A 24,569-nucleotide genomic window follows, 5' to 3' on the forward strand; every position below is an offset into this window, starting at 1 on the left:
TGTAAAAAAAAGTAGCAGAGGGTGGGGGCTGCATTAAAATAATTTAATATTTTATAATTAGACATATAAAAAAAAGTACTCAAATTTTACAAAGTTTATTTCAGCGTTAATGCATAAATTCTGAAAAAATAAATAGTAGCAGTCAGATATGTTGTGGAGTCAAAAGCAGGACAGATATTATCTGCATTGAAATTTAAATATTCAGGTGATTGCCAGCAGCAAAATAAAAAATAAATTTAGAGCTGAATAGGTGCCGTGTGTAATTTTATTTTTCAGGAGCACTCAGTTAAAGTAACAAGAAGATAGTCACTTAACCCCCTAGGACCTGGCGTCCACATATGTGGACCTCACATTTTGGGTTCTCTAGACCACAATACTAACTTTTTCTCAACAAGGGCCTGGTGACCACATATGAGGATATTATACTGCCACTCAGTAATCGAAATTTAAAACTAATGTCCTCATATGTGGGCATCATTTTTCTCAGGTCCCAATCAGCCTATATAGCAAAGAATAGAGCTCGGGTCTTAGGAGGTTAAGCACGTTTAAACATACCTGAGTCGCCTGTTTAACGTCACTTCTGTCTGCAAGGTAAAACCACACTTGAATGCATGCCGTTGAGCAAGTCTGATAGTAAATCTGGAGATCTGCCAGTCACGTCAGATTAAGACATTGTTCAGAGAGCAGTCTGACACTCTGCTGGGACAGCAGGTGACACCACAGGTACAGTCTTGACTGAGGCTCCTCCTCCAGCTGTTGCGTTCACGGCGCCTCCTGCAGGGAAGTGTCCGATCTCACTACGAACATGGCTGCTGCAGTAAGGATGAGGACGTGGAGCTGTCCGACCAGAGGAGTTTTCTGTCCATTGGGAGTCCTTCTTGTATTTTTACTCGGTACCATAAATGCGGTTGTTGCAGCTCCAGAGCCAGGACTGTGGAAAATCACAGTTGTAAATGTGAGTATCTGATTAACTACACTACCGGGTAGCTAACGTCAGCTATATCAGCCTTGTTATGCTAGCTCGCTAGCAGCTGTGAGAGAGGTTGCAGTCATATAACCTCCCCTACATGAATAGAATCGTGTTATCCACTCTGCGACGTTATATCCCCGATAGACTTTGATAAAGTGTGCCAAACAGAAACAGTAGAATATGTTGCTAAGCTAGCTAATTAGCAGTTAGCCCTGAGAAGAAAAGCTGATGAGCACTTGAAGGTTAGCTGTCGGCTAACTAGTCGGCTTCAGCTGAAGTTAAGACAGCTGTCCAAAGGGTTTCTGCTAGAAACCCTAATACGGCCATCTGTCGACTAACACTTGAGAATCCACTTCCCTGTTTGAACTCTGTGTTCAGGTTTTCTTAATCTACATGCTTGTGTCTTCAATCACAAACCTGCATAAAATCATTGTTGTACTAGACATGAAAACACACCTTGAAAGTTGATCTACAGTCAAATTACGCACTCCTGTTTAGTAAGCTCGTTCCTCTTGTTCACCTGTATTAAGGCACAGATCATAGACTCAGTCCAAGGAGAACTAGAAGGCCTTGATCAATAATTTAAGTGATAAGAAGTTTCAGTTTCCATCTAGTTGCAGTATTAGGTGTGCTGACAGTCAGGGTGCAACCCAAAGTCATTAGTCTGTCATTGAACTCATACAGACAGACACACATACACACTCATACCTGTTCACAGTGTTAAAGTTTCCACTTCACCTAATCCACATATCTTTTCCCCTCCACACAAGCACAGAAAGAGCCCAGCCTGATTGAGTTTGAACCCCAGACAGTACTAACCACTGACCACCTATCCCATCTAACCGATTAATCAGTTCACCAATCTACTCATATCTTGTTTGATAAGAAAAAATGATCATTGGTTGCACTCCAGCTCACAAACTTTGTTTACCACTCTGCAGACATCAAGACCACTGCTGTTAAAGAAATCCATGTATAAAGACACTGACATTGAATTGGAAGGTAAGGCATGGGAAATGTGCTCATGGCCTATCATAGAATTTTTTGTCCCTTTTGTCCCTTGTGTTTATCCTCACTTGCATCTCCATCTTGCAGTTGTGGATTTTGGCTGTCCTGAGGAAGTGACCTTCACTATTCACTGGTATTTAAAATACCACCCCTGTCACAATGAATTCAACAATATTGAAGTAAGTACAGAAGCTTAATGTCACACTATCAGACAGTCTGTCTGTCTAGACTTCATTGTTTATGAATGCTTACATGTAACTGTCTGTAGGAAATGTATGAGAGAACAGCCCTGAGTCGTGGGGAGAGCCTGGATCCAAATCCCCTCGGACAAGGAGAGTACATTGAACACAAACCCAGTCCCATGACATGTAACAACGGACTGCGCTCTTTTCCAATGCTCAAAGTAGGTTTGTTACAAAATGCTTTTATTGTCTATTATTTATTATTTATTTTCTGCATTATAGCATCCAGTAACAGCCTATGTTTTTCCAGAAAGCCAAGGCAGATCCACGTCCAGTCACTCCACCAGTGGAGGGCAGAGTTCTAGTAAGAAAACATAAATGCTCATTGATTTTATGATGTAATGAAATGTGTTTTGTTTAGCGTGTTGTTTCCTCATACATAGTATTGAAATATTTTTTTAAAAAGTGACGAACGCTGTGTTATTTTTGTAACACTGCAGGATGAAAATGACACCAGGTGGCTTACTGAGGAATATGACAGCAGCACCTTGAAGAACGGCAGTGTAAATATCAAAGACAACATCATAGCGACCACATGGAAGGACGGGCCTTATCTGCTGGTTGTTAAGATTGTGTCCAGTAAACAGGATGCCAACTGGAATTTAACAGGTGAGAATTTTTTTTTGCAGAGGTAACCACATCATTGCAACTTATATACTGCGTTACTGGTATAGAGGAACATTATCAGCCTGTATTATTTTACTTCCCATGGAATTCAGTTGAAGGCATGATTTGACTGAAAATGCAGAAATGAATTCCCTAATCAGAAGCTGGACTGTTTTGCAGTCAGCAGTGAAGAGTCAGATTGCAGAACATGTCACGACCACAAACAAAATTCTTAATGTGTTAGTAATCGCTTTCAGACTTCATTTGTTTAATGTTGGGGTTTTGTTTTTCCAGTCAGTGTGGTGATGAAAGGCAGCCATGGTTACATTTCTATCACAGAATGGCCTCTCATGATTGTAAGTACATGATGCGAGGAATTAATTTTTGTGATTTATGTCAAAACATTAATTACCCATTTGTAAAATATATGTACATTGATATTAAATGTCCATGATTCTTTCCTGGCTCTAAATGAGGATTGTATTGTACTGTTTATGTAATACATGGTATAAATGAACTGGTTATTTGCAGTACTTTCAACAATACAAAGTCATCAAAAGATTTGTCAACTGCTTTAAAGACACAGTAATATATACAACCTTTGAGCTTCATTCTATTGAAGCAAGCTTCAGCTGACAGAGCCGAACCTTACCAAATCTCACTGAAGCTGAATGAATAGTCGGTACTGTGAGGATCTTTTTGGATGAACTGTTCATTTTTGTGGAATTTAGCTAATGAAGACCACCTGCTCCCATATGTGTTTTTAGACTAATCCCCTCACTGTGTGTTTGTAGTTCTACATGGTGATGTGCATAATGTACTTCCTGTACGCCCTGCTGTGGTTTGCCTGGGCAGCCTGCTACTGGAAGGATCTGCTGCGGATCCAGTTCTGGATAGCAGGGGTCATATTTCTCGGGATGGTGGAGAAGGCCGTCTTCTGCGCTGAATATGAAAACACCAATGCTGTCGGCTCTGCTTGTGAGCATCGCAAAAATATTTTTACCATTTTAATGTGAGATAGTAAGATGTCTGGTTTTAAAATTATTTTTCTTTTCACTGTTACTGTTGCCTTCAGCTTCAGGCTTGCTGATCTTTGCCGAGCTGGTCTCTGCCCTTAAGAGGACTTTGGCTCGATTGCTTGTCATCATCGTCAGTCTTGGCTATGGCATTGTAAAGTATGTCAGCATACATCTGTACACAGAGATACGTACATTCTGATTGTTTATTGAAAATCAGGCAACAAACTTTTTTTCTCTCTCTCTCTTTCGTTTTAGGCCTCGACTGGGGACAGTGATGCACAGAGTCGTGGGGCTCGGCATTCTCTACTTTTCCTTTGCTAGCATTGAAGGTGTCCTGAGGATTACTGGGGTGAGTAATGTATGCAAAATGTTAGCAACAAAAAAATTCCCATCAGAAGTTAAACATTCAAATTGCTTAAATAATCTGACAAACAGTCAGAAACCCAAAGATATTTAATAACAACAGTTTGAATCAAAGGAAAGCAAACACATCCTCAAATCAGAGAAGCTGTAACCAGCTTGTGCTAGTTGACAAATTACAAACGACTATTCGATGATCAAAACTGAAGTTAAGAAATTAAGAAATCATGAAATTAAGTTTCTGATGATCAGTGAGTTGCCTCATTGTGTCATCATTGTTTGATTTTTAAAAAAAGACTTAGAATTAGCAGTACTACAGCTCTGTCGTTTGTTGTCAGAATTTGTTTGAAGTAAAACTAACTTCACATATTGTCTTATTGTCTTTATTTGCTGCTGGGCTAAAAAGGGCCGAGACAATGGCCCCGCTCTCATTACAGCAATTGTGCTGGCAGTGTGTGACTCCTGTGCCATCTGGTTCATATCCTTCCAGTGTGTACGAAGTGGATGTTAATTAATCAAGTAATCTCAAGTATTCTTGTCTTCCGGGTGGGATGGTTGGTTATTTTCCTCTTTGCACTGGTGAATGGTTCTATATTTTACTTTCTGTGCTTCCTTTTTTTTTTTTTTTTTTAAATCACCCATCCTATCTGTGATTTTTTTTTTTTCACTTCTTTCCTTGTGTCCTCTGGTCCTGCTCTGTCCTCCCTTCCAGGCGAAAGACTCTGATTTGGCCCTGCTGGCCAACATTCCCCTGGCTCTGCTTGACTCCTCTCTATGCTGGTGGATATCCTTTTGTGCACCCACAACCTTTCCCTGTGTGGTTCCCCTCTGCTCGTCCTCTCCTTTACATTAGCCCAAATTAGACCAAGATAGTTTGATCTGCAGCTGTCTCACTCCTTTCCCAGATAATTAGCAGTGAAAGACCACCTCAAGTACAAGTTTGCAGAATGATGTACTGCATCTCTGAAGAAACACGTTAATCATACATCTTCTACTGAAATTTGTAACAACTATTTTTTTCTGTTGGGTGATTGAACTGCTCTTGAAATTCCCCATAATCACTGTTTATTTTCTTGCACAATCAATGACATTTTCGTTGCCATTAGTGGACTGTCTTGGCCTGAGTGGGCAACAGTGACTGATTTGCATGTCCGACCACCACCTTTTACAGGTGGTTCTGTTTAAAGATTACATAGATAATGGTGCTGCTTGGGTGGATGGATGAAATGCTCTATTATTATAAATGTCATTTACATTTTAATACTCTACATTTTCTGAAACAACAATTGGGAAATTGTTACTATGAATTAGCCAATAAAATCAAATAAAAAAATACATGCAAGATCAAAACATATACATATATTTAATTTGTCCGCCTATTTAGGAACACCTAGATACTGTAGTCTGGATAGCATAATATTTATGTCGTTAATATCTGGTTCCACCTCATTGTGGAGACTGTTACAAAGCTGAGTCACCAGAGGGCCACATTTTACAGGATTGGTTATTTCAACCACATCCACAACCACATAAAACAGGCAGATGTACCTAATAATTTTGATGTATAAATGTGTATGAGTGGAAAGAAATAATATAAAGCACGGATCTAAAGTATATATTCACACGTAGATGTCATATGATGTCTGTGTAATGTCTGCCACATGTTTACCTTGACTGCCACTAACATCTTTGTCAGTCTGGCACAAACCATCAAGACTCTGAAGCTGAGGAGAAACCCTGTCAAGTTGTCTCTCTACAGGCACTTTACAAACACACTCATATTTGCTGTGATTGGTAAGTGGTGCGATTATAATGGAATGTACTACACTCTCTGCTAGAGCTCAGAATTTCTAGTTATTTTATTTTCATCCATATAAAACCTGTAAGAACACACAAACACAGTAGACCATCTCCAGAGTTGTATCTCAAACTGTGTATCTCACTTTGTCCTTTTCTTCCCTCAGCTTCTATCATTTTCATGGGTTGGACAGCAAAGAAATTTCGGCTAGCAGATTGCCAGTCTGTGAGTATGGTTTGGCATGTTCATCATAAAAAGAAAAAAAAATAGAATTTTAGGTTTGTGTTTTGTTGATAATAGAACCTGTTTTTGAGTAAAGGATTGGATTGAGCTGTGGGTGGAAGACGCTTTCTGGAGGTTCTTGTTCTCCATCATTCTGCTCGTCATAATGTTTTTGTGGAGACCGTCTGCAAACAACCAAAGGCAAGAAGTACATTAGGGCTGTTAAGTTCAACCGCGTAAACTGAATTGGGAACTTTCATCTTTTGCTACCTGGTAATTTATTATTAATCACTTAATTCAATGTCCACAGGTATGCTTTCACACCTCTGATCGATGACTCTGACGATGAGGAGATCGAGGAGTTCATCGCCGCTTCAAACATTGGTACGGTAACATCATAGAAGTGTTACTTTCACTCAGTGTCTTAAAGTCTTACTATATTTATTTCTCTTTTTCTTTCCTGTGTTTTTATTCAATTTGAAATGTATTTATTAAATGTATTTTAATTTTTAATTCACAGCTGATGGCATTAAGTTGAGAGCAACTAAAAATGAGACAAATGGCATAGTGAAGACTGCAGAAACAAACCCAGTAAGTAACACAACTTCACACTTGATGTGTAATAGTTCTGTGCCGATGAGTTTAATTTGATGTGGTGTTTTAAAAACTGTTAGCATTTATGATGAGAGGATCTGTCCAAGTTGAAGAAATGCAACTGTTCAAGAGTCCCGTGTTTCAGCAGATGGCAGTATTTACTTTTTTCATCCTCCGTTTCTACTTGTCCAGGATGAAGACTTGAAGTGGGTGGAGGATAACATTCCTAGCTCTCTTACTGATGTGTAAGCATCATATCATGGTTATCTTTATTAATTCAGCATGGTGTTTTCACAAGGCATGTGTGATTCTAACAGTCTGTCTTTGGTCCTGTTTGTCACTGCAGAGCTCTACCAGTCCTGCTCGACTCAGATGAGGTACAGTATTTTTTTAATGTACAAAACGTGATTCACACGCAACATCTTACTTCTTTAACTAGAGAAAGTTAGTCTAGATATGTGGAGGTGAGTAACATTGTTCAATAACAGCAAGACAGGAAGCCTTGCTTGATGGTGTTTGGGATTAATCTGACATTGCTGTATTAGTGGCAATATGGAGACTGACCTCAGGACGTAGGGTCACAACCCATGGGGAATTTTGTAAATATCTTGAGTTTTTTCCTTTCATACTATCTCTACACTGCAAAACAAGAGAAAAAAAGTTTTTTCTTTATTTCTGTATATCAGCTGGTGAGCATGCCAAGTCTTTTGGCATTGCATCATGTATGTAGCCATAAAATGCATTTAAGACAACTTTTACAAGATTATCCCTTTAAAGTAAGTCTGTTAAAGTCAGCCAGAGACAGCGCTTTCAGTCGACTTGCAAGCTGTAGTGATAAAATCACTGCCTGCTTTGATCATCTCTTTGTGAAATGAATGACCAGTTGTTTGCGAGAATGAAAAGTTTGACCAGGCATATCTAAGGGGGGACAGGGCTGTGCATCGTTGTATCGCGTCCTCCAAAGTCTAAATAGTAACAGGATTTCTGTCTGAGAGTGAAAACTTGATAGCCTGTGCAAAAATATAAAATGTATAGCTTATATTTGCATATTATTTCCCAGGAAATCATGACAACGAAGTATGAGATGTCCAAGCTAGAGTGAGGCAAAACACTTCTAGCCTTGAGCTGACATGGAGGGAGAACACAGCAGCTGTCCCCTGACTCTGCAGCTGGGTTTCCTCCAGGATTTCCAGTCGGGTGGTGGTGGAGTGCCATTAAGTTTTTCAGGGGATCCTTCTCAATGGCTGCTGCTTCGCAGGGTGGTGCAGGTCACAATTTAGGAGGACCTCTGCTCATTTCCTCAACTTCTCAAGAACACAGAACTCTGCCAGAGTAAGACTGTCTTTTCACCGACCAACTGGTTCACCTTTTCCCTGATATGATCAGTTTTGAGCCTTTCTTTCCAAAGAGAATGTTTCATTTTATATTAAGTGCTGTATTTATTTCTGTTATGTCGATGTGAATTTATTTTATCAGAGAATTAGGAACAGTGGGCCTCATGCATGAACATACTTTCAAATATACATTATGTGTCTTTTTGAGGGTATTGGTTGTACTAAAATTAGATGCTTATTTATGGTGGAGAAAAATCATTAAAAGGCTTTTTTTTTCTCGGTTAATGTCAAGCAAGTGAGTAAGAATGATTTATCTAAGCTATTTTTCAGCCAGAAGAGAAACAGAGAGTTTGACTTCCGTGTGTTTGATTAATTTCAAGCAGGATCTTTTTTTATATATATAAATATATAATTGTCAAGTTTGCAAAAGTTAAGGTATTCACTAAAAGTTCTGTATTTTTCATGTGACCATGCACACTTTTTTGTTGTTGCCAGCATTTGAAATCGGAGAAAAATTCAAATATTGTAACTTTGAATAGGATTTGCTCATATGCACTTTGAAGATCAAAGCTGTGCCTACATGTAGTTTTTGTATGAGGCCTAATCTGTTCAGGAAACTGAGAGTAACATGTATAAAAGTGTTGTTCATGTCTCGGATTGAAACTACCCAGCATCCTCATTATTGATGTGTGAGTGATGGTGAGAGGAATGGTGCGTCAACAAGTGATATGTGTAATTTGAAGTGTTACTGGGTTCAGTAGTGTAGAGCTGGGGGTCGCAGTCGTGTTTTAAATCTACTGTATGTGTGTGGGTGGCCCAGAGTTTGTGTCCTCTGAAATAGGGAGCAATATACTGTATGTATGTTGATATGGAGTTGGAAATTGTCATTATTTATTTGTGTTTCAAGTGTACTTATAAGTTGTTAAAGTGTGTGTTCACCCACGTTTACTCTATAAGTGTGTTTACATGTGTGCTTCCATTTTTTTAATGACTTGGATCCTGAACAATCTCTCGATGTATTAGGCAAAATGGCAAAACTGCAGCTTGCGTCGTGTTTCTTTGCAGTGTTTGTGTTGGTTTCACAGACACCTTAGTAACGTTCATCTTTCAGAGAAGTCTTAATATGTTTATTTTTTATGTGCATTTCTGAAAATGGATGGCATGGTGTTTTTGTCGGTGTAGTTTTGGAGTCAAAACACTGTCGTCATCATCTCGTTTGTTCTCTTGAGTAAATGTAACAGCGGGACTTGTATTCTTGTCTGTCTAAGCCATCCCATAATATGACGCACTAGATAAGTTATGTGGTTAGCACAAGCACAAGCTGATCATCTGAATGGGTTTATAACGTCACTGTTCTGTTTTTTGTTTTGTTTTTTTTGGTTGGAAACATGGAATAATTGTGCTTATGATGGCAAGCTGTCCTTCTGTTATATAAAACTGCAGACACCTGCAGTGGACCTTGATTATTTGTACAGATGGGTCGTGGCTCATTCCTTGTTATTTCATAATTCCACAGGTGCAGAGGTGTCTGGATAATATGACTCGACTGTTTTTTTGTTTTTTTTTAACGAGTGTCATGAGGAACTGGGCTTAAACTTTTCATACCAGCTGTTTTCTTTCTCTCTTCCTTCTCAGGAAGTGTGTACACTCAGATTAAATATGAAAACAACACAGGAGAATGTTTGTTTCCTGATCTATGATTTTCAGTGTTAATTTGGCAATAAAAACACATATTTTACTACGGAGTTAAAAATCTGTTCTTAAAGCTGTCTCAAGAATATCAGGTTCAAGAGGAAAACAGAAGAAACTGTGGCATGAATGGGCTATTGTGAGGGAAATTAGGGTGAATGATAACATGATAATGAAATGCAGAGGCTGAGAGGAACATTTGAATGAAGCTCAGTTGCTGTAAATATAAACACAGATTTTTTTTTTTTCCTCAAGCCATTGGCTCCTTATACCCTTGTGACTAAGAAGACTGAAACAACATACACTGCACAAACAAACCAACCTATTTGTCATGACAACATTACATGTTTTGTGAAGGCCATACTGGTTTAACCTTTAAATTAACTTTAAACCAGGTACTCAAACACCGGTTTCAGAGTTTGTACCCTTCTCCATTTAAGAAGACAGACTTTGAAATGAGCTGTTCCTCCTGCTACAGTAATGGTTTAAAAGCTCAAACAATAAGAGCCCATACACTGACTTCACAAATAAAACCAACACAATCTCTTTGTGGAGACAAACAGTAAAACATACTTCTTGATAAAAGCTGTGGGGGACCTGGCTCAGAGAGGCTTCCTCTTTGACAGTTTTACATCTGAGCAACCTGCAACACTAATTTATTAGTTTTTCACAACTGTTTCCTGGTCTTCTAAAGAGACTTCATCAAATAGTATGTTATTGGCATCAAACATAAATATGTCATTATTATGGCCTGTAATGGGAGATCATAGGCCACTTCAAAGTCAGAGACCAAAGCAAAGGGACCTTCATTCTGCTTTTCTATTACTCTCACATATTTCTGGACTTCCTTCAAACATTTATCCCACATGAAAGATGATCCACAGACGACCTCTCCCCTCTCCAGCATAAGAAAAGTAGAACAAAATTCCTCCACACTGCCTTCGATTCAGGGCTAATCCACCAGCAACACACATGTCTCTTTTCTGTTCAGATGGAGATCCATAGATAAAAAATATTTCTGTAGTTTCACTTGACTATGATTTATGCTTTCGTGCTTGCGGGGGCAAAGTTAAAAGATGTTTTAGGAAACTGTACGGTAGCTCACCATTTTTACTGCCTATGGAATTTCAAGAATTCTTGATGTGGAGATTGTTTCCTCCTTTTTGTGGAAAGGTGCATGTGTTTTTTGTGGGTGGCATGTGACCAGGAGCTTTAAAGTCCAGCTACACAGGGAGGACAAACACGCACCGTAGCCCTACAGCTAAATACCAGACTTTTGCTGTATTTGTGCCCATTTCAACCAGCAGTTCAGCACTGACAGTTAACAAGGCACAGGAAACTTTACACTGGTAAAGGGGAGCGGTGGTTCAAGAACAAATATTAAGCTTCATCATGCTGTTATTTACTGCACTGTGTGTACCGACTGAATGTGTGTTTCTCGTATTCCGTCCATCCCCAGTGGATGGTGCACTAAAGTCACAGTGAGCACAGAGAGGAAGACCAGAGAGAGTCTAGTTATCGTGTTTCTATGACTCCGACATAAAACGCGTGTAAACCACACTACACTGGCTTTGCCTCAAGGCCCTCACTGTATATTTTTATCATTACTCTCCAGCAAATGGCTTGTGTTATGTAGCTCAGCGCTCTCCAATTGTCTCTGGCAATATCCTTCTGCCTGAGAATGGATGAAACATGTGAACATCAAACAGCCTGAGCACAAGCCTGAAACAAAGGATGCAATGTGAGTGCTTCTGGTCTGGTTACTGAAGGAAATTAGGCCCGCCATTAAGGCATGTTGTCATTTTCAAAGCAATGTGTGCCGTCAGGGCATGTGTTTTGATTCTCACCATCCACTCCCTCCTGAAAGCATCCAGCTCTTCTGGCCCCTTTTATTGCAATGTAAACCCCTGGATGGAGACGGGAGAGGAGTGAAGGAAGTTAAGAGAACACATGTGGTGAACATTAGTCTCTTCTTTCTGTAACACATAGACACACTGAGATATGTTTTCGAATAGTTCCTTGTATTCAAGTCAAGTAGAAATACTGTGAAACTCCTTTTGTTTCCAAGACATGTGGGAAATGCTGCTTTGACTTGTATTGCCTGTGAACTTGGTAATATTATAAAGCACACATTCTTCCTCTCTAACCTTTTAGCCATTCATTCAGGGAACCTTTTATAGCAATCCAGCATTCATTTATCAACTGTGTTGGTTTGCCTTTCGCTCATTAAAATTCACTCTTAATGGATGTAGAATGAGAACAAGCAACGCCACAGGAACATTTACAGGAACACACTGTTCAGTATCAAGTGAGGTAGTCCTAACAAATACTGAAATGTTGGACTGACTTTATTTCAGTTATGCAGAGACAATTAAAATTCCAGATAAATTATGTAGTGCATTGGCAAGCTAGCCAAATCATCTATGATTTCGAGTATAATGAGACTATTTCTGGGTAACATACAGAATATGAGTAATAGAAGAAATATGCCCAGGTACAGAACTGCATCTACTGTTTTAAAAAAACTCCCTTAGTATAATGACTGGTGCCTTAAACAAAGCAAGCTAGTACAAAAAAAACAAATATACAGTATATGATGGAAGATAAACATGTTGCGCACAGTATGTTACAATGTAAAAACCAGCAACAATATTTGCAATAAATTAGAGCCACAGGAGCACTAATGTCTTACAGGGATTTATCATCAATAAAGCAAGGGCAGTGCATCAGCCCCAGGGCCTGACCCTGAGCTGCTCAGACAAGATCTATGATGGACATAAAAATACATACGTAAAGCAACAGTAATGACAAAAATAGTTATCCATCCCTCCCCTTTGTTTAGCTAGTCTCCATGCATTCAGACGTACTCAGTCAAACATCATCAGTCATAGTTCATATTGACACTTAAAGAAGCATCTGTGATGTGTTTTGGCATATATTGTTATATATTGTTATATTCATAACTGTTAAAGTGAAAATACAACTTTTTTTATTTTAACTTATCATTATGAAGTTGATGTTGATTGCACAATATAATAGCTACAGAATAATGACATCATCAGCATTTAGATTGTTTTCCTATATGCTTTGCTTTCTCTATTGCAATTTTGTCTGAGAATGAAATTTTGTGGAAAAATGAAGACTCGATTTACAGCAAGAAAGTGTGTCTGCCACTGCGTAACAAAAAAAGTAAGAGGATAGTGCTTTTGTTTTACCCAGTAGCTATTGGTAGCTTTCTTCGGGTAGTGGAAATGGAATGGAATGGACTGTGGAAGAACCAGAGCAATTGTGGAAACTCTACACAAGCCCCGTTGTAAGAGGAGGCAAAGGAGGCGATGAGGGAGAAAAGATGGAAACCAAGATAAAACAGGAGTGAACCTCAGATGGACATTCACTTAATTGAGAGATCCATGGTCAGACTGGGACAGAAATTCAGCCCTGGACTCATCCGCTGAGATTGGACAGAAGGCCGGTAAAGAGACTGACTGGGCCATTAAAAACTTTATGGATTTTTTTAAGGTCCACTGGCCCACCAGGATTTTTCCCAGTAGTCCTGATGGACAGTCCAACTATGGAAAGAACTGACATTGAGTTGGCCTTATTCCTACTGACTTCATTAATAACAACACCTGCCTACTTATCAATGCAACCGGGTGTTTTACTCTGCCTTAATCATAGGACTGAGATCAAATTGGAATTCTTACTTTTTTTGGACAGTAGCCAGGCTGATAGCTGAACAGTTGAAATGTTGTCTATGTTCATTGTGTTTAAATACTGTCACTCTCTCTCTCTTTTGGTAATTTGGCCACTGAACAAATGTTGGCCTGCGACTGCCTGCTCAGACAAATGAATTTCTGATTGGGGATGAAGAAACAGTATCAGTAAAATCAGTGCCCACTACGCACTCTTTCCTGTTCCTCTTCACCTTTCTGTTTCTCGTCTTCCTCCTTTCAAACCTTGCTCTCAGAAGTTGTAAGGTGAAACCATAACGTGAACCCTGGCCACATGCTTGGCCTGGAAGGTGCGGTCGCTGTACTCAGACATGTCCACATCAATGCTGATCTCCTGTGGTCCACGCAGCTGCTGGACCAGTATCAGCTCGCCAGTTTGTCTGTCTGAACGCTGCATGACAAAGATGCCTCGGGAGTTTCCACCCACAATGCCGAAGCGCAGGCTGTCTGGGCCGGTGCGCCCGGGGGCTGCTGCGGTCGCCATACGGAAGAGCGTGGCAGGAGTCTGCAGTTTGGAGGGCAGAGATAGGTAGTGGAAGGACACGGTCTTAGGAGCCAGGTGGCAGGAACGGCTGTCCATGGGGCAGGGGTTTCTCTCACACTGACTGCAAGACAGAAATGCAGCTATTTTAAGCCGGGGCCATTACAGGACAAAGTGGTAAATGGTTTCCATTCTCCATGTGTTTAACAGTTGTCATGGAGAAATGGTTACATAATTAATCTATCCCTGTGAGAGTGTTCAAAACGGTTTCTTTTTGACTAAAGAGAAGTGACACACATACACACAGCACATTTGAGGGTCAAGTTCCCTAAAGTATTAAATCATGACTGTCAATTTTTTTTTATTGTGGGCAGAACTTGTTGCAACAATAAGGAAGAGAGTAGACAACATTTCTGCCTGCATATAAACCCTGCAGGTCCCCATCTTACTTCTCATCTCACTAACACTAGGCTTGTCTAGCTCTCTGCATAATAATACATAATGTATAAGAATACATAATGTACCAATATATATACAAACTTACATATAATTCGATTTTGGGAGGTTTTTTATGCAACTGCCAATCATACTAGAACGGCAGAGAACTGTTTTTCCGAAGATATAATTTTGAATCGTTTTATTTGCTGAGATCTTCCTTCATCACACCATCATCTGCAATTTGTTTTAATTTCTTGCAGCTATGAGTAGTTATTTCCTTTAAGCACTGCTTTGTGGGACATACCACAAGGATTTAATATGCATACTGACACCTGTAAATATATTTCATTCAGTCACTCACTTTTTCATTGTCAATGAACTAAAAATTCAGAACCTGCTCCACATATGTAGTACAGAATTGGGACATAGCTACCGGCTTACTAGATTTCCTTCTTTCTTCCTTGTTGCAAGTTTTTTTTTCCTAAACATTTATCCATGCCCTTTGCTGGCAGTGGAGTAGTATTTCACCACATTGATGGTTCACTAGAAGCAGACAGAGCTTTGTTTCATACTTTTAAATAAGGCAGCTTGCTGATGACTGGCAAACAGCGAGATGGGAGCTATAATGTCTCCTAACCTTTACACAGACGTTCTAAGTGGTTTTAAAGAACAAAAAATGACGTAATTCAGTCAAGTTCTGCTGAGCATGCACGCTCTTTGTCAGGAAAGATTTGTATCACCATAATACACCAATAACCGCAACTCTTTTTTTTATTGTCATCATTTCTGTTAGTCATGGTCACACTGTATTGACTAAAGTAAGATCCGGGAACATGGAGGCATCACTACAATGATTGGGGGGAGCAGACAGGGTTTATCTAAAGCACTTTTCTTTGAGAGTAAAACTGAAAGTGAGTGCACCTAAAATGTCCCTCATTGCACTGTAATACCAGGAACACACAACTACAGCAGGTACAGCCAGTCAAAGTTGAACCAAGAGGTTGGTGGGGAAACTGTGATGGATGTTTATAACAGTTTTAGTTATGGTTTCAGTGGCCGCCTTCGATTCCTCCTCCAAAAAAAAGTTTGGTTAACTTGGCTGTTAGTGGTGTTGTTTCGTTGTTAGATCTCAGCAGTTGCCATGGTGACTTCAATATTATTTCTATGAAATGTTATACCAATGATGGTCAGAACTACCAAAAATAGGTCCACACTTGTATGAAAGTGGTTTAGCTGGAGAACCCGAGGCTGTAGCACCTTGTGCAAATGCACCTCTTCCATGACAGATCTTTCTCACCACCACGCCCATTAGTATCTCACAGTTGACTCTTATTTAGTATGCAGAGGGTCATTTGAAAGTTGATGACAATTTCCTGCTGAAACAGGGAAGATGTGGTCCTGGTTTATATTTTTCTGCATGTATTCACTGACAGAACAAATGATAAAGAAGACAAACAGGTCACCCTGTGCTGTATCCACTTACAAGGGAGATGTCTTGACGTAGCTGATGTTGCCATGAGAACGGGGACACTCGGGGTTTACACACTGAAAGCCTCCACCCGTGTTGATACAAGTTGTCCCTCGGCTACAGTTGTGCTGCTGGCTTAAACATTCGTCCACATCTGGAAGACAAAACAGCAGAGGCATGTAAGAATGAGAAGCGGGGAGAGAGAGAGACTTGCCAGACTGACTCCCTGCTTCCTGGTTACCACAGTCTGAGCAGGGGGTGCTGTGCTGTGATTGTTTATTTGGTTTTTCAGTTTAGTCTCCCACAAACGCCTCATGTCCTAAAGATCCCTTCTGCTGGGAAAGGGTGAGGTCATTCATTCCACTGGCAAGCACTGTAAGCTTCAGAGGTGCTAATGAAAGTGGTACCAAGGTTTGCAAAGACCAACAGACACCCCTGCAGAAACTAAAAACTCTGCTGCTAAAAGGCTTCTCGTTTTTCTAAATCACAGGTAGGCTATTCCTCTCCGGAGCTACATACTCAGCCAGATCTGCGGCCAGGATCCCTGTGAATGAGCCTTTGTCCTCTGTTGCTTCTTGTCACTCACCCTCACAGCTCCGCCCATCTGGGAGCAACTTGTAGCCGGTGGGGCAAGAGCAGTGGTACGATCCGGGTACATTCACACACTCGTGGACACACAGCTTCCCTCCTTGGTCCAGCCGGTACACTTCACACTCATTTACATCTGTCAAAAAACAGAAAAAGAAATGCATGTACATTACATGTGCGTCTTAACCATGCATCACATGACCAGGCCAAGGCATTGTGCAGAAAGAAGTGACTTGGAGGGAGGAGGTGTTTGGGATATAGGTAATCATACACGTCAATCAGTTTACAACAGGAACCAAGGTATGTTGTCGTCGTCAGTGTTAAGTCCCTCAGTTTTGCACTTTGCACTTTCTTGGACATAAACACATTTGGAGCAACTGCATGAAAACTCTCATTGCAAAATGTTACTCAACCAATTACATCTTAAAAACAACTGAACTGTGACCTAAGTGAATGCTAATCAGCTTGTGACCTCTCGAGAGGATTATTTTGTTTGTCACAGACTGGTTCTACAGATTACACCCATTTGAAACCATATTAATCTCTGGAGGAGTAAAAGATTCAGGTATTCAAGGATCTAACATCTGCTGTTTGCCCTGCGGCGATGTCGTTGAGCAGGGCGGCCAGCTTGAGGGGAACTGCTCTGTAGCTGACCCTGCCTCCCCGTGAGGAGGTGCAGCAAAAGGGGAGAACGTCCCTACAGGGATCAGTTAAGTAACACCTTATTACAGCTCACCCTGACAAATACTGTTGTCAGAGGTGCCACTCATGTGAAAGCCTGCATCACAGCTGCAGTGTTGGGCTCGGTTCACTTGGGCACAGCGAGGTCTCCGGCTGAACGCTGGATCGTTCATAACACTCCACTCAGGTGGTGCTGCATTAGGGGAAGAAAATATGAAAGAATGAAAGTTAAAGCTACTATTCGACCCAGAGCGGAACACATTGTACACACACACACACACACTCACAGTGGTAGATCTCAGTTTGAGTCTGAGGCATTGAGTTTTGTGGTACTGACCTGTCTGGGTATGGTGCTGACAGTGAGAACCACTCCAGTTCTGGGGGCAGGTGCATTTGTACTGGTTAACACCTTCCACACAGGTACCTCCATTTTGGCAGGGATTACTTGCACACTCGCTTATATCTGAGAGAGATATTTGGAGAGAATAATCTTAACTTGTCAAGAAACTTGCAGCTTTCTTCAGCGATCTCCAGTAATTTTTAATCTGAACCCCATGTACTCATTTTATCACCATACTGACACATATATTTTAGCCAGTCACATTAGAGCTACTTCCTTCTGAAAAACATATTTGTGAGATGAAAATGAAAAAAACCTGGCTGAAGAAATGTCTGCAGTTCTATTTATCAAACAACATAATGAAAAAAGATCTGTTTGAAACACTTTTCAAAGAATGTGAAAAAAGGAGAACTACAGGAGAATTTTCTACAGGTTTAACTGAAAAGCAAAAGACTGAGTGTGTAAAAAAAATACAGAAGAAACAAATGAAAGAGCCTCTGTAAGTCTTTCCTGTCTACCATTCATCCATAGAGCGGGAATGAGAGTCCACCCAATTTGATAACTGATACTTCAGAATGAGAAACTGGTACTGTAATTATGGACACAGTATGTCAACTGCAAGTCAGCGATGCCCTTTTATTTATTCCATTTGCGGAAAAGCAGCAGTTCTATTCATGAAATCTAATGACTATCATTATTAAAGTGTAATTCAAGAAAATCCATCTGCATCTTCAAAGTTAAAAATCGAAGTCGTTGCTGTTAGTCTATATGGACTTGTGCTATATTTTACTCATAACTTTCTAGCTTTGTAAAACATATAAGACAAAAATAATAAAATCCTTTGTTTTTTTTAAGACTCAAAGGCTTTTCCTTTCAGCAAAACAAACAGGTGTGAAGTAGGTTGCTGTCAACACCTTCTCAAAAAGTTCCCATAAATATTTCTCAGGTTTACAGCAGTTCTACTTGTTTTCATGAAAACTTCATATATACTTCTTTACAAGCTTTTTATGGTCTCCACTTTAAGATGAGCAAATTAGTATTGCTGTAAATGCCTTTGACTGTGAGTAAGAGCACAGCAGTGTTGGAAATGTTGTGATACTTGTAGCTACTGAATACATACTGTATGTATGGTGTAAAGTGTAAATCCATTCAATCACTCACTAATGTTAAGTGTGTTGACTTAAAAATAAATAAAACATAATAATAAATAAAAAAGAGGCCGTAAATATGATAGGTATATGTATAAAATAAACTCTCACTGAATAAAGAAATACTACAAACTGCAAAGCGTTGACGACAACAGAAGGTAAGACGAGCCTGATGGGTGACCTCCTGGCAGCTCTAAAGCAAGTTCTGTCTGTGAAAATTAGGAAACCAGTGGATAAATAGTACATCATGCCTCATGATCTTTGCTTCTGTAACCAGCTCTAAGAGTTGTGCAGATGGCCTCTGCTGCTCTTTCAGCTCCAGCGCTGAAGCCATAGTAGGCTGGATGACAACCAATCCCTTTAATGTTTATTTGGCTTGCCCCAGGGGCCACCGCTGGGCTATAACATGAAAAGACCCACTTCAATCTGCTAAATATTTTTAAACCTTTTTTTAACTTTAAAGTTTTCAGACTGTGTCAATGCTGCTTTTTAAGCATGACTAAATTTAGACCTCTTGTGCTGGGCTGAAAAACAACACGAACAGGGATAATACTGTGTAGAGTCGAGCCTTCTCGTGTTGGTTTAACCATGAATGTCAATAAACGTATGCACATGTTTGACTGAGTGTGCCACTTGGAATTTTTGGAAGAGTGCCATCAGCAGAGGCTGAAGAGGCTATCAATTGCATGCTTAGCATACTTCTGTGCTATCAGACCATGGTGTGGGTATAATGTCTGGACCTAACCCCGTCCAGTGGGACTGCTGTCAAAGAACTGGAGAAACATGAGCAAGAGAGGAGGGGGGACGGGGGGGCGGACAGTAGTCCAACCACTGCTGTTCATGAGGAGTAGAAACCTGGAGGGGAAGGCACCCCACAGTGGAATGCAGTACAGGTGTTTTTCTGTGTTCGGAGACATTTAATGCCATTTTAACGAGGGCTTCATTCAGTATGCTGAGGAGCTCCAGCCCTTCCAAAGAATGGCTCTTTTCTCTGCATGTTATCTGTGTGGATGTGTGTGAGGAGATCAGTTTGGCTTCTGGGCTGCTGTCCCTTTCAGCCTGGCTTTAAGACACTGCTGAGCCAAGTTCGCCCCAAATGGGTGTGGGGATTTTTGCTCAGCAGTGAATAAAGCACAGACATAGCAGCCCTGGCACAAAACATTCCACCAAATCATAAATACATTACAATAGGTGGTAGTGGATGTGTGTTTGTATGTGGAGAAAATATTGGGGGTGAGAAGCTCCTAATCCTGTGATGAAAACATACTGTAGCTGAAATGAAATTTCACCTTGTCTCACACATGGTCAGAAATGAGGATTTGAGGCACGTTAACTATAAACTGTAAACTCCCAGTGAGACTCACCTTTACAGATGGCACTGATGCCAGTCCAGGTGCCATTGTCCCGGCAAACACGTGTGGCAGAACCGACAAGATGGTAGCCCTGGGAACAAGTGAAATGGACCTCATGTCCAACAAAATACTTTGAGCCAAACTTGGTTCCATGAGCTGGGGCTTCCAGGGAGGGGCAGGTGGTGGGAGCTGTGGGAGAGACACAGACAGCACGAGAGGAAGGCTGGTCAGATGTGGAGTAAGCCTCCTGACATCCTCTGGCATTCTCTGCCTGGGGATATACACGTGTCACTGGGCAGTGGAGAGCCTTCATGGGAAAGAATGGTTCAAATGCCTCATTTACAGTCAATCAGCAGAGGACCGGCCATTCCACTGAGTCAGAATCACATCAGCAGCCAAATGCTATACCATGTTGCATGTTCTGGAACGCTAAGTGCTTGTATAATATATAATGTAATTACATTACATAACATTGTGAATGGATTACATTTTTGACTTTTATGAGACGTTTGTGCTTCCTCCAACTTGGAAGATTGTGAGAAAATGTTTCCTACCCTTTCAACCTCAAGTGAAAACAGTACATTTCAGATAAGTCTCACATTGCCAGACCTCAATCATGTCCAGCTCATGTTTGTAGTACAACAGCCAATTCTGTCTCATTGTGCCTTTTTCTGACCAATTTTTGTGTCAGATGTTTTGCAGCCTTGTGGATGGGGTGAGGCTACACAAGAGAACAGTGTGTGCAATATGTATGAACATCACTTGAAAAAAGGGAAAGAATACATCAATATAACAATAACTACATCCAAATACTATTGGAATTGATCCTGATATAAGCACTTAAAGCAGGTGGTGCATTAATTCAACTCATTTTATTGACCCTTTATTGCTGCAAATGTAAAATATCAGCTTCTTCCTGTCTTGCCAAGTACTCTCCACAGAGTTATGGACTGCACTCGTCCATCACTAACAAATTGGCCTGACTGTCTGCTGCCAAACAACACAATTCCACAAATCCACTTCCCCAGTCAAGTACCCAGCTCTGTAACTGAGATGGCCTCGTGCCGTTGGATGAATCTGTAATCCCTTAACACAAGATCTTTATTGTCACTTGTTGACACAAAAAAAATTGTTGAAGCTTCAAACAATTGAGTGTTCCTAGAATATTGTAAATTTAATACTTGGAATTTTTTATTGTCTTCAACTTCTTTCTTTAATGTCTTTCACTGAATTACTGACCAAAAACTTCAGTATGTGTATGAAACATTATATAGCATGGACTGCAAATTAAATGACTAGTCATTTGGTGAAAACAAATGGTAAAAAGAAAATAAATGCATAAAATAATCCAAAATACAGATTAAATGATGCCCTACTTATAGTTTTACATCTAACTTTACTGTGTGGAGCAAATCTAGATATTGATTCTGTATGTTGATTTATGTAGAAATATTTCTACTTACAATATCTATGCCAAATGGTCAAATAAATAGATTATGGTAGAATATATAGAGTATATGAAAAAAAACATGCTTCTTTGACATCCTTTAAACAAACAATAGTTTCTAACTTCTATAAATAATATTCATTTATTTACCTGAGTAATTAGATTCATCTTTATTATTGTTTTTTACCAAATCCCATGACTCAGTTTATTGTAAAATGATCAATCAACAGGCAAGAAAGGATAATAATAAAATCAATTTATGCATACATGATGTAGGAAATATCATGGTGACATTATGTACATCCCTGCATATCTCGCAGTGAAAACACCTGTGCTTTTCCCACTATCATTAGTAAAGATGACAAATACAAATGAGTTTGACAACTGTTGTTATCGGTTTATTGCTCACCAGCTGACTGGTCTGCTTGAGGTAACTTGGAGACAGAGTTCTGAAGCGCTGCCAGCTTTGACTTCATGATCCTGAGACCCTCGGTAAATCGCATCTCCTGGCCTTTCAGAAACTTCTCCATTTGACGGAGCACCCCAACCACCTGGTGCTTATCCATGCACGTCTGTGAAAAAAGCGTGAGCAGTATGAGCAGAATTGAAAGCTGTAAAAGAGTCCCAGTGAAATCTTTCTAAATGCAATGACTTTCCAACAAGAAAAAACAAGCACCGTAATAAATGTTCTCTCAGTTAAATGGTCATAAAATGTAAAACATGAGTGATGAATAAACATTAATTTGCAGCTGTGGAGCATGATGTCATTGAAACTAAATCCATCTTATTCGTAGGCACATGGTCGTTAAGGTTTTCATTGAGTTTTCATTGATATTAAAATACATTATGTAACACTGACAGAGCATATTAGTGACAGGTTTTTTTATTTTGCTTGCATGATACAGTAACTCATCATGATTTCTTTTACTTAAAACGATTTCAGCTTTCCACTGTTTTCCATTAGACCTCATTGCTCTCAAGTTGAGATATTCAAGGCCTACCATCTCTCTTCTTCTCTCCCTCACCCCTTTTCCACTTACTACCACAACTCCAGTGGCAGACACAGCTGGACAAAAGCTGTCTGGCAGATGTCAGTGGGACCTAAGTCCAAAATGCTGTTCCTCTGTATATTTTGCATGGTGGTAGGAAGGCATATGCTCATTGGATAATCCTGAATGGGCAGACTGAAAACAGCATGGGTGCCACTAGCAGTTACTTGAGGGATAAAGCTTGTCAAACCATTACAAAGTTCCTCAGAGAAAGTGCCTCTAATCCTTTCAGGAGGGTTTATTAATCACATGCTCATTGGAACAATTTCTCTGTGCGGCATGCTTTAAATTCCTGCGCTGGCATTTTTAGGGCTTTGTACTACAACAACTAATTTCAATACATTAAAATTCACATTGTGCACTTAGTTTGGACCTGTGCATTAGTTAGATAGTTCTCTGCTCCTTTTACCTGCCCCAGGCAAAGGGGAAATGCCACCAGCTGACAAGACATGAGAGGATTCAAATCCAGATGCTACAATGAATTTTCTTTTTTTTGAAATTCAGAAAGTATGAAGTCATTTCTCCAGTGGAAATTGCAGACTGTGATCACAAAACCCTGCAAAACTTAAAATGCCACATAATGGATTGAAGCCAGTATTAAAAAACAATATTATTACTTGTTGGGAGTTAAAATGCAAGATTAGGATATTATGAATTACTTATCATCAAATAGACCTGTATGCACATGTCCAGAATAAGATTTGATATAGTCACACACTTTATTGACTCAGTTTTCCAGGCGGCAGATCTTATTGGACAAGTGAGTTGTTTACATGAACTAGTGTAAAGTAAATTACTCTTACCTGGACTGCAGCATGGCCACTCTGGATAGCTGTCAAACACAGCAAAAGCAAACACCTGCGTCGAAAAGACAGTGCCATCCTTTAATATCCCGTAATAATACTTTCCCCTGTTGATGTTCTTCAAGATTTAGCTTCTTGTTTTTTTTGTTTGTTTTGTTTTTTCGGTGATTCGATTAAACCCCCCCACAAAACAGTTATCGCTTGTAAAACTAGGTTAAAGAGTTAAATAGTTTGGATGATGCTCATCAGGTGTCTGAGACAGAGATGCGCTCCTGTCTCTGGAGCTGTGCTCTTGGACAGTTCAGCCTCTGAGCTCTGCGCGCCACCTAAATTTCCTGCAGCAAGAATCCCTCCCACCGAGATACTCCCAAACACTTACAAGTTTTTCTTTTTACATCTATCTCTGTGTCTGCTGACAAGGAAAGTTTTTCACAGTATAAAGTCATCGATATCCGGCAAATTGCAAAAGTATAGTAGGACATATATGTTTGTTTACAGAGCCATTAAAGGTAAAAACAATTGTTTTCCTTACAAATTGAATGACTGGATTTCTTCAAAATAAAACTACATCCCTCAAAATATTGTTAAGTTCATTCCGGAACAGGTCGATGACTGAATCACCTAAAATGACCAAGGTATCTGTAATACAGCTACATACTTCACTGTTATGCTGTGAAGTTCACTGTTCAGTCTACATTGTTTTGCAGACTAGGAACTGCATTCGTCTTGAGCCTGTTGTTATTCTCTGAACACATTACACACTGCTGGATGTGCATTATGCTACTTACCGTTACACAAACAAAGTATGGATGAGTCTGTTAGGGTCTGACGTGTATAGTCAGAGCGACACCTGGTGGTACCTGACTGGACTGCACGAGCGCGTCCAACGGTCGTGCACGTTGTGCGTGCGCGTACGTGAGCCCGCGAGCGTAACAATACAAGGGCAGAAATACGTCGCTACTAAAAAAGACATTTAGCCTTAGCTGTTTTGCCTTATAAAAAATGGCATAAACTCGGCTCATTATAACTGCGTAATAATCTCAGTCATGAATTAAAACAGCGACAAAGGACAAAACTAAACGTCGTATACACTTCATTGTTGCAGATGTTGAACTTAACTGGCACTGCTCTGAACCAATAAGAATCGCAGCTCTCTTTACCCGAGCGACGTTTGACCAATTGCTGAAGAGGGTTTGTTGTA

At 40.0% G+C, this 24,569-nt stretch overlaps 2 protein-coding genes across 3 annotated transcripts; one reads left to right on the forward strand and one right to left on the reverse strand.

The window, feature by feature from the left end:
* Positions 1–684: 684 nt before the first annotated feature.
* tmem87b (transmembrane protein 87B) lies at positions 685–9,891 on the forward strand. The gene is made up of 19 exons (XM_056395990.1): positions 685–955; positions 1,912–1,972; positions 2,066–2,157; positions 2,247–2,381; positions 2,471–2,524; positions 2,661–2,829; positions 3,121–3,182; positions 3,621–3,804; positions 3,902–4,001; positions 4,101–4,194; positions 4,918–4,989; positions 5,891–5,999; positions 6,170–6,228; positions 6,323–6,426; positions 6,536–6,609; positions 6,746–6,816; positions 7,012–7,064; positions 7,166–7,196; positions 7,880–9,891. Exons 1-19 carry the CDS (start codon positions 806–808, stop codon positions 7,919–7,921), a joined length of 1,716 nt encoding a protein of 571 aa, XP_056251965.1. The 5' UTR covers positions 685–805; the 3' UTR covers positions 7,922–9,891.
* A 2,281-nt stretch (positions 9,892–12,172) lies between these two features.
* Positions 12,173–24,471, reverse strand: LOC130181294 (fibulin-7). 2 transcript variants are annotated; one of them, XM_056395357.1, is made up of 9 exons: positions 24,157–24,471; positions 23,369–23,423; positions 21,926–22,088; positions 20,082–20,258; positions 17,567–17,692; positions 17,285–17,422; positions 16,547–16,684; positions 15,976–16,114; positions 12,173–14,178 (listed from the first exon to the last, which is right to left on the reverse strand). In XM_056395357.1, the coding sequence occupies exons 3-9, from the start codon at positions 22,080–22,082 to the stop codon at positions 13,806–13,808; spliced, it is 1,248 nt and encodes a 415-aa protein (XP_056251332.1). In that variant the 5' UTR covers positions 22,083–22,088; positions 23,369–23,423; positions 24,157–24,471; the 3' UTR covers positions 12,173–13,805. The 2 variants fall into 2 exon arrangements, with proteins under 2 accessions (XP_056251332.1, XP_056251331.1); XM_056395356.1 differs by lacking the exon at positions 24,157–24,471 and having other exon boundaries at positions 23,369–23,678.
* Positions 24,472–24,569: the final 98 nt, after the last annotated feature.

This window comes from Seriola aureovittata, chromosome 14 (assembly GCF_021018895.1).
Source record: "Seriola aureovittata isolate HTS-2021-v1 ecotype China chromosome 14, ASM2101889v1, whole genome shotgun sequence".
Taxonomy (NCBI): Eukaryota; Metazoa; Chordata; class Actinopteri; order Carangiformes; family Carangidae; genus Seriola; species Seriola aureovittata.

Coding starts and splice junctions, on each gene's coding strand:
- tmem87b (XM_056395990.1), top strand. CDS start 806: ATGGCTGCTGCAGTAAGGATGAGGACGTGGAGCTGTCCGACCAGAGGA. Junction 2,158..2,246: donor ATGAATTCAACAATATTGAA/GTAAGTACAGAA, acceptor AACTGTCTGTAG/GAAATGTATGAGAGAACAGC. Junction 6,427..6,535: donor CCGTCTGCAAACAACCAAAG/GCAAGAAGTACA, acceptor CAATGTCCACAG/GTATGCTTTCACACCTCTGA.
- LOC130181294 (XM_056395356.1), bottom strand. CDS start 23,446: ATGGCACTGTCTTTTCGACGCAGGTGTTTGCTTTTGCTGTGTTTGACA. Junction 20,259..21,925: donor TCAAGCAGACCAGTCAGCTG/GTGAGCAATAAA, acceptor TCTCTCCCACAG/CTCCCACCACCTGCCCCTCC. Junction 17,423..17,566: donor TCAGCACCATACCCAGACAG/GTCAGTACCACA, acceptor CCCCTAATGCAG/CACCACCTGAGTGGAGTGTT.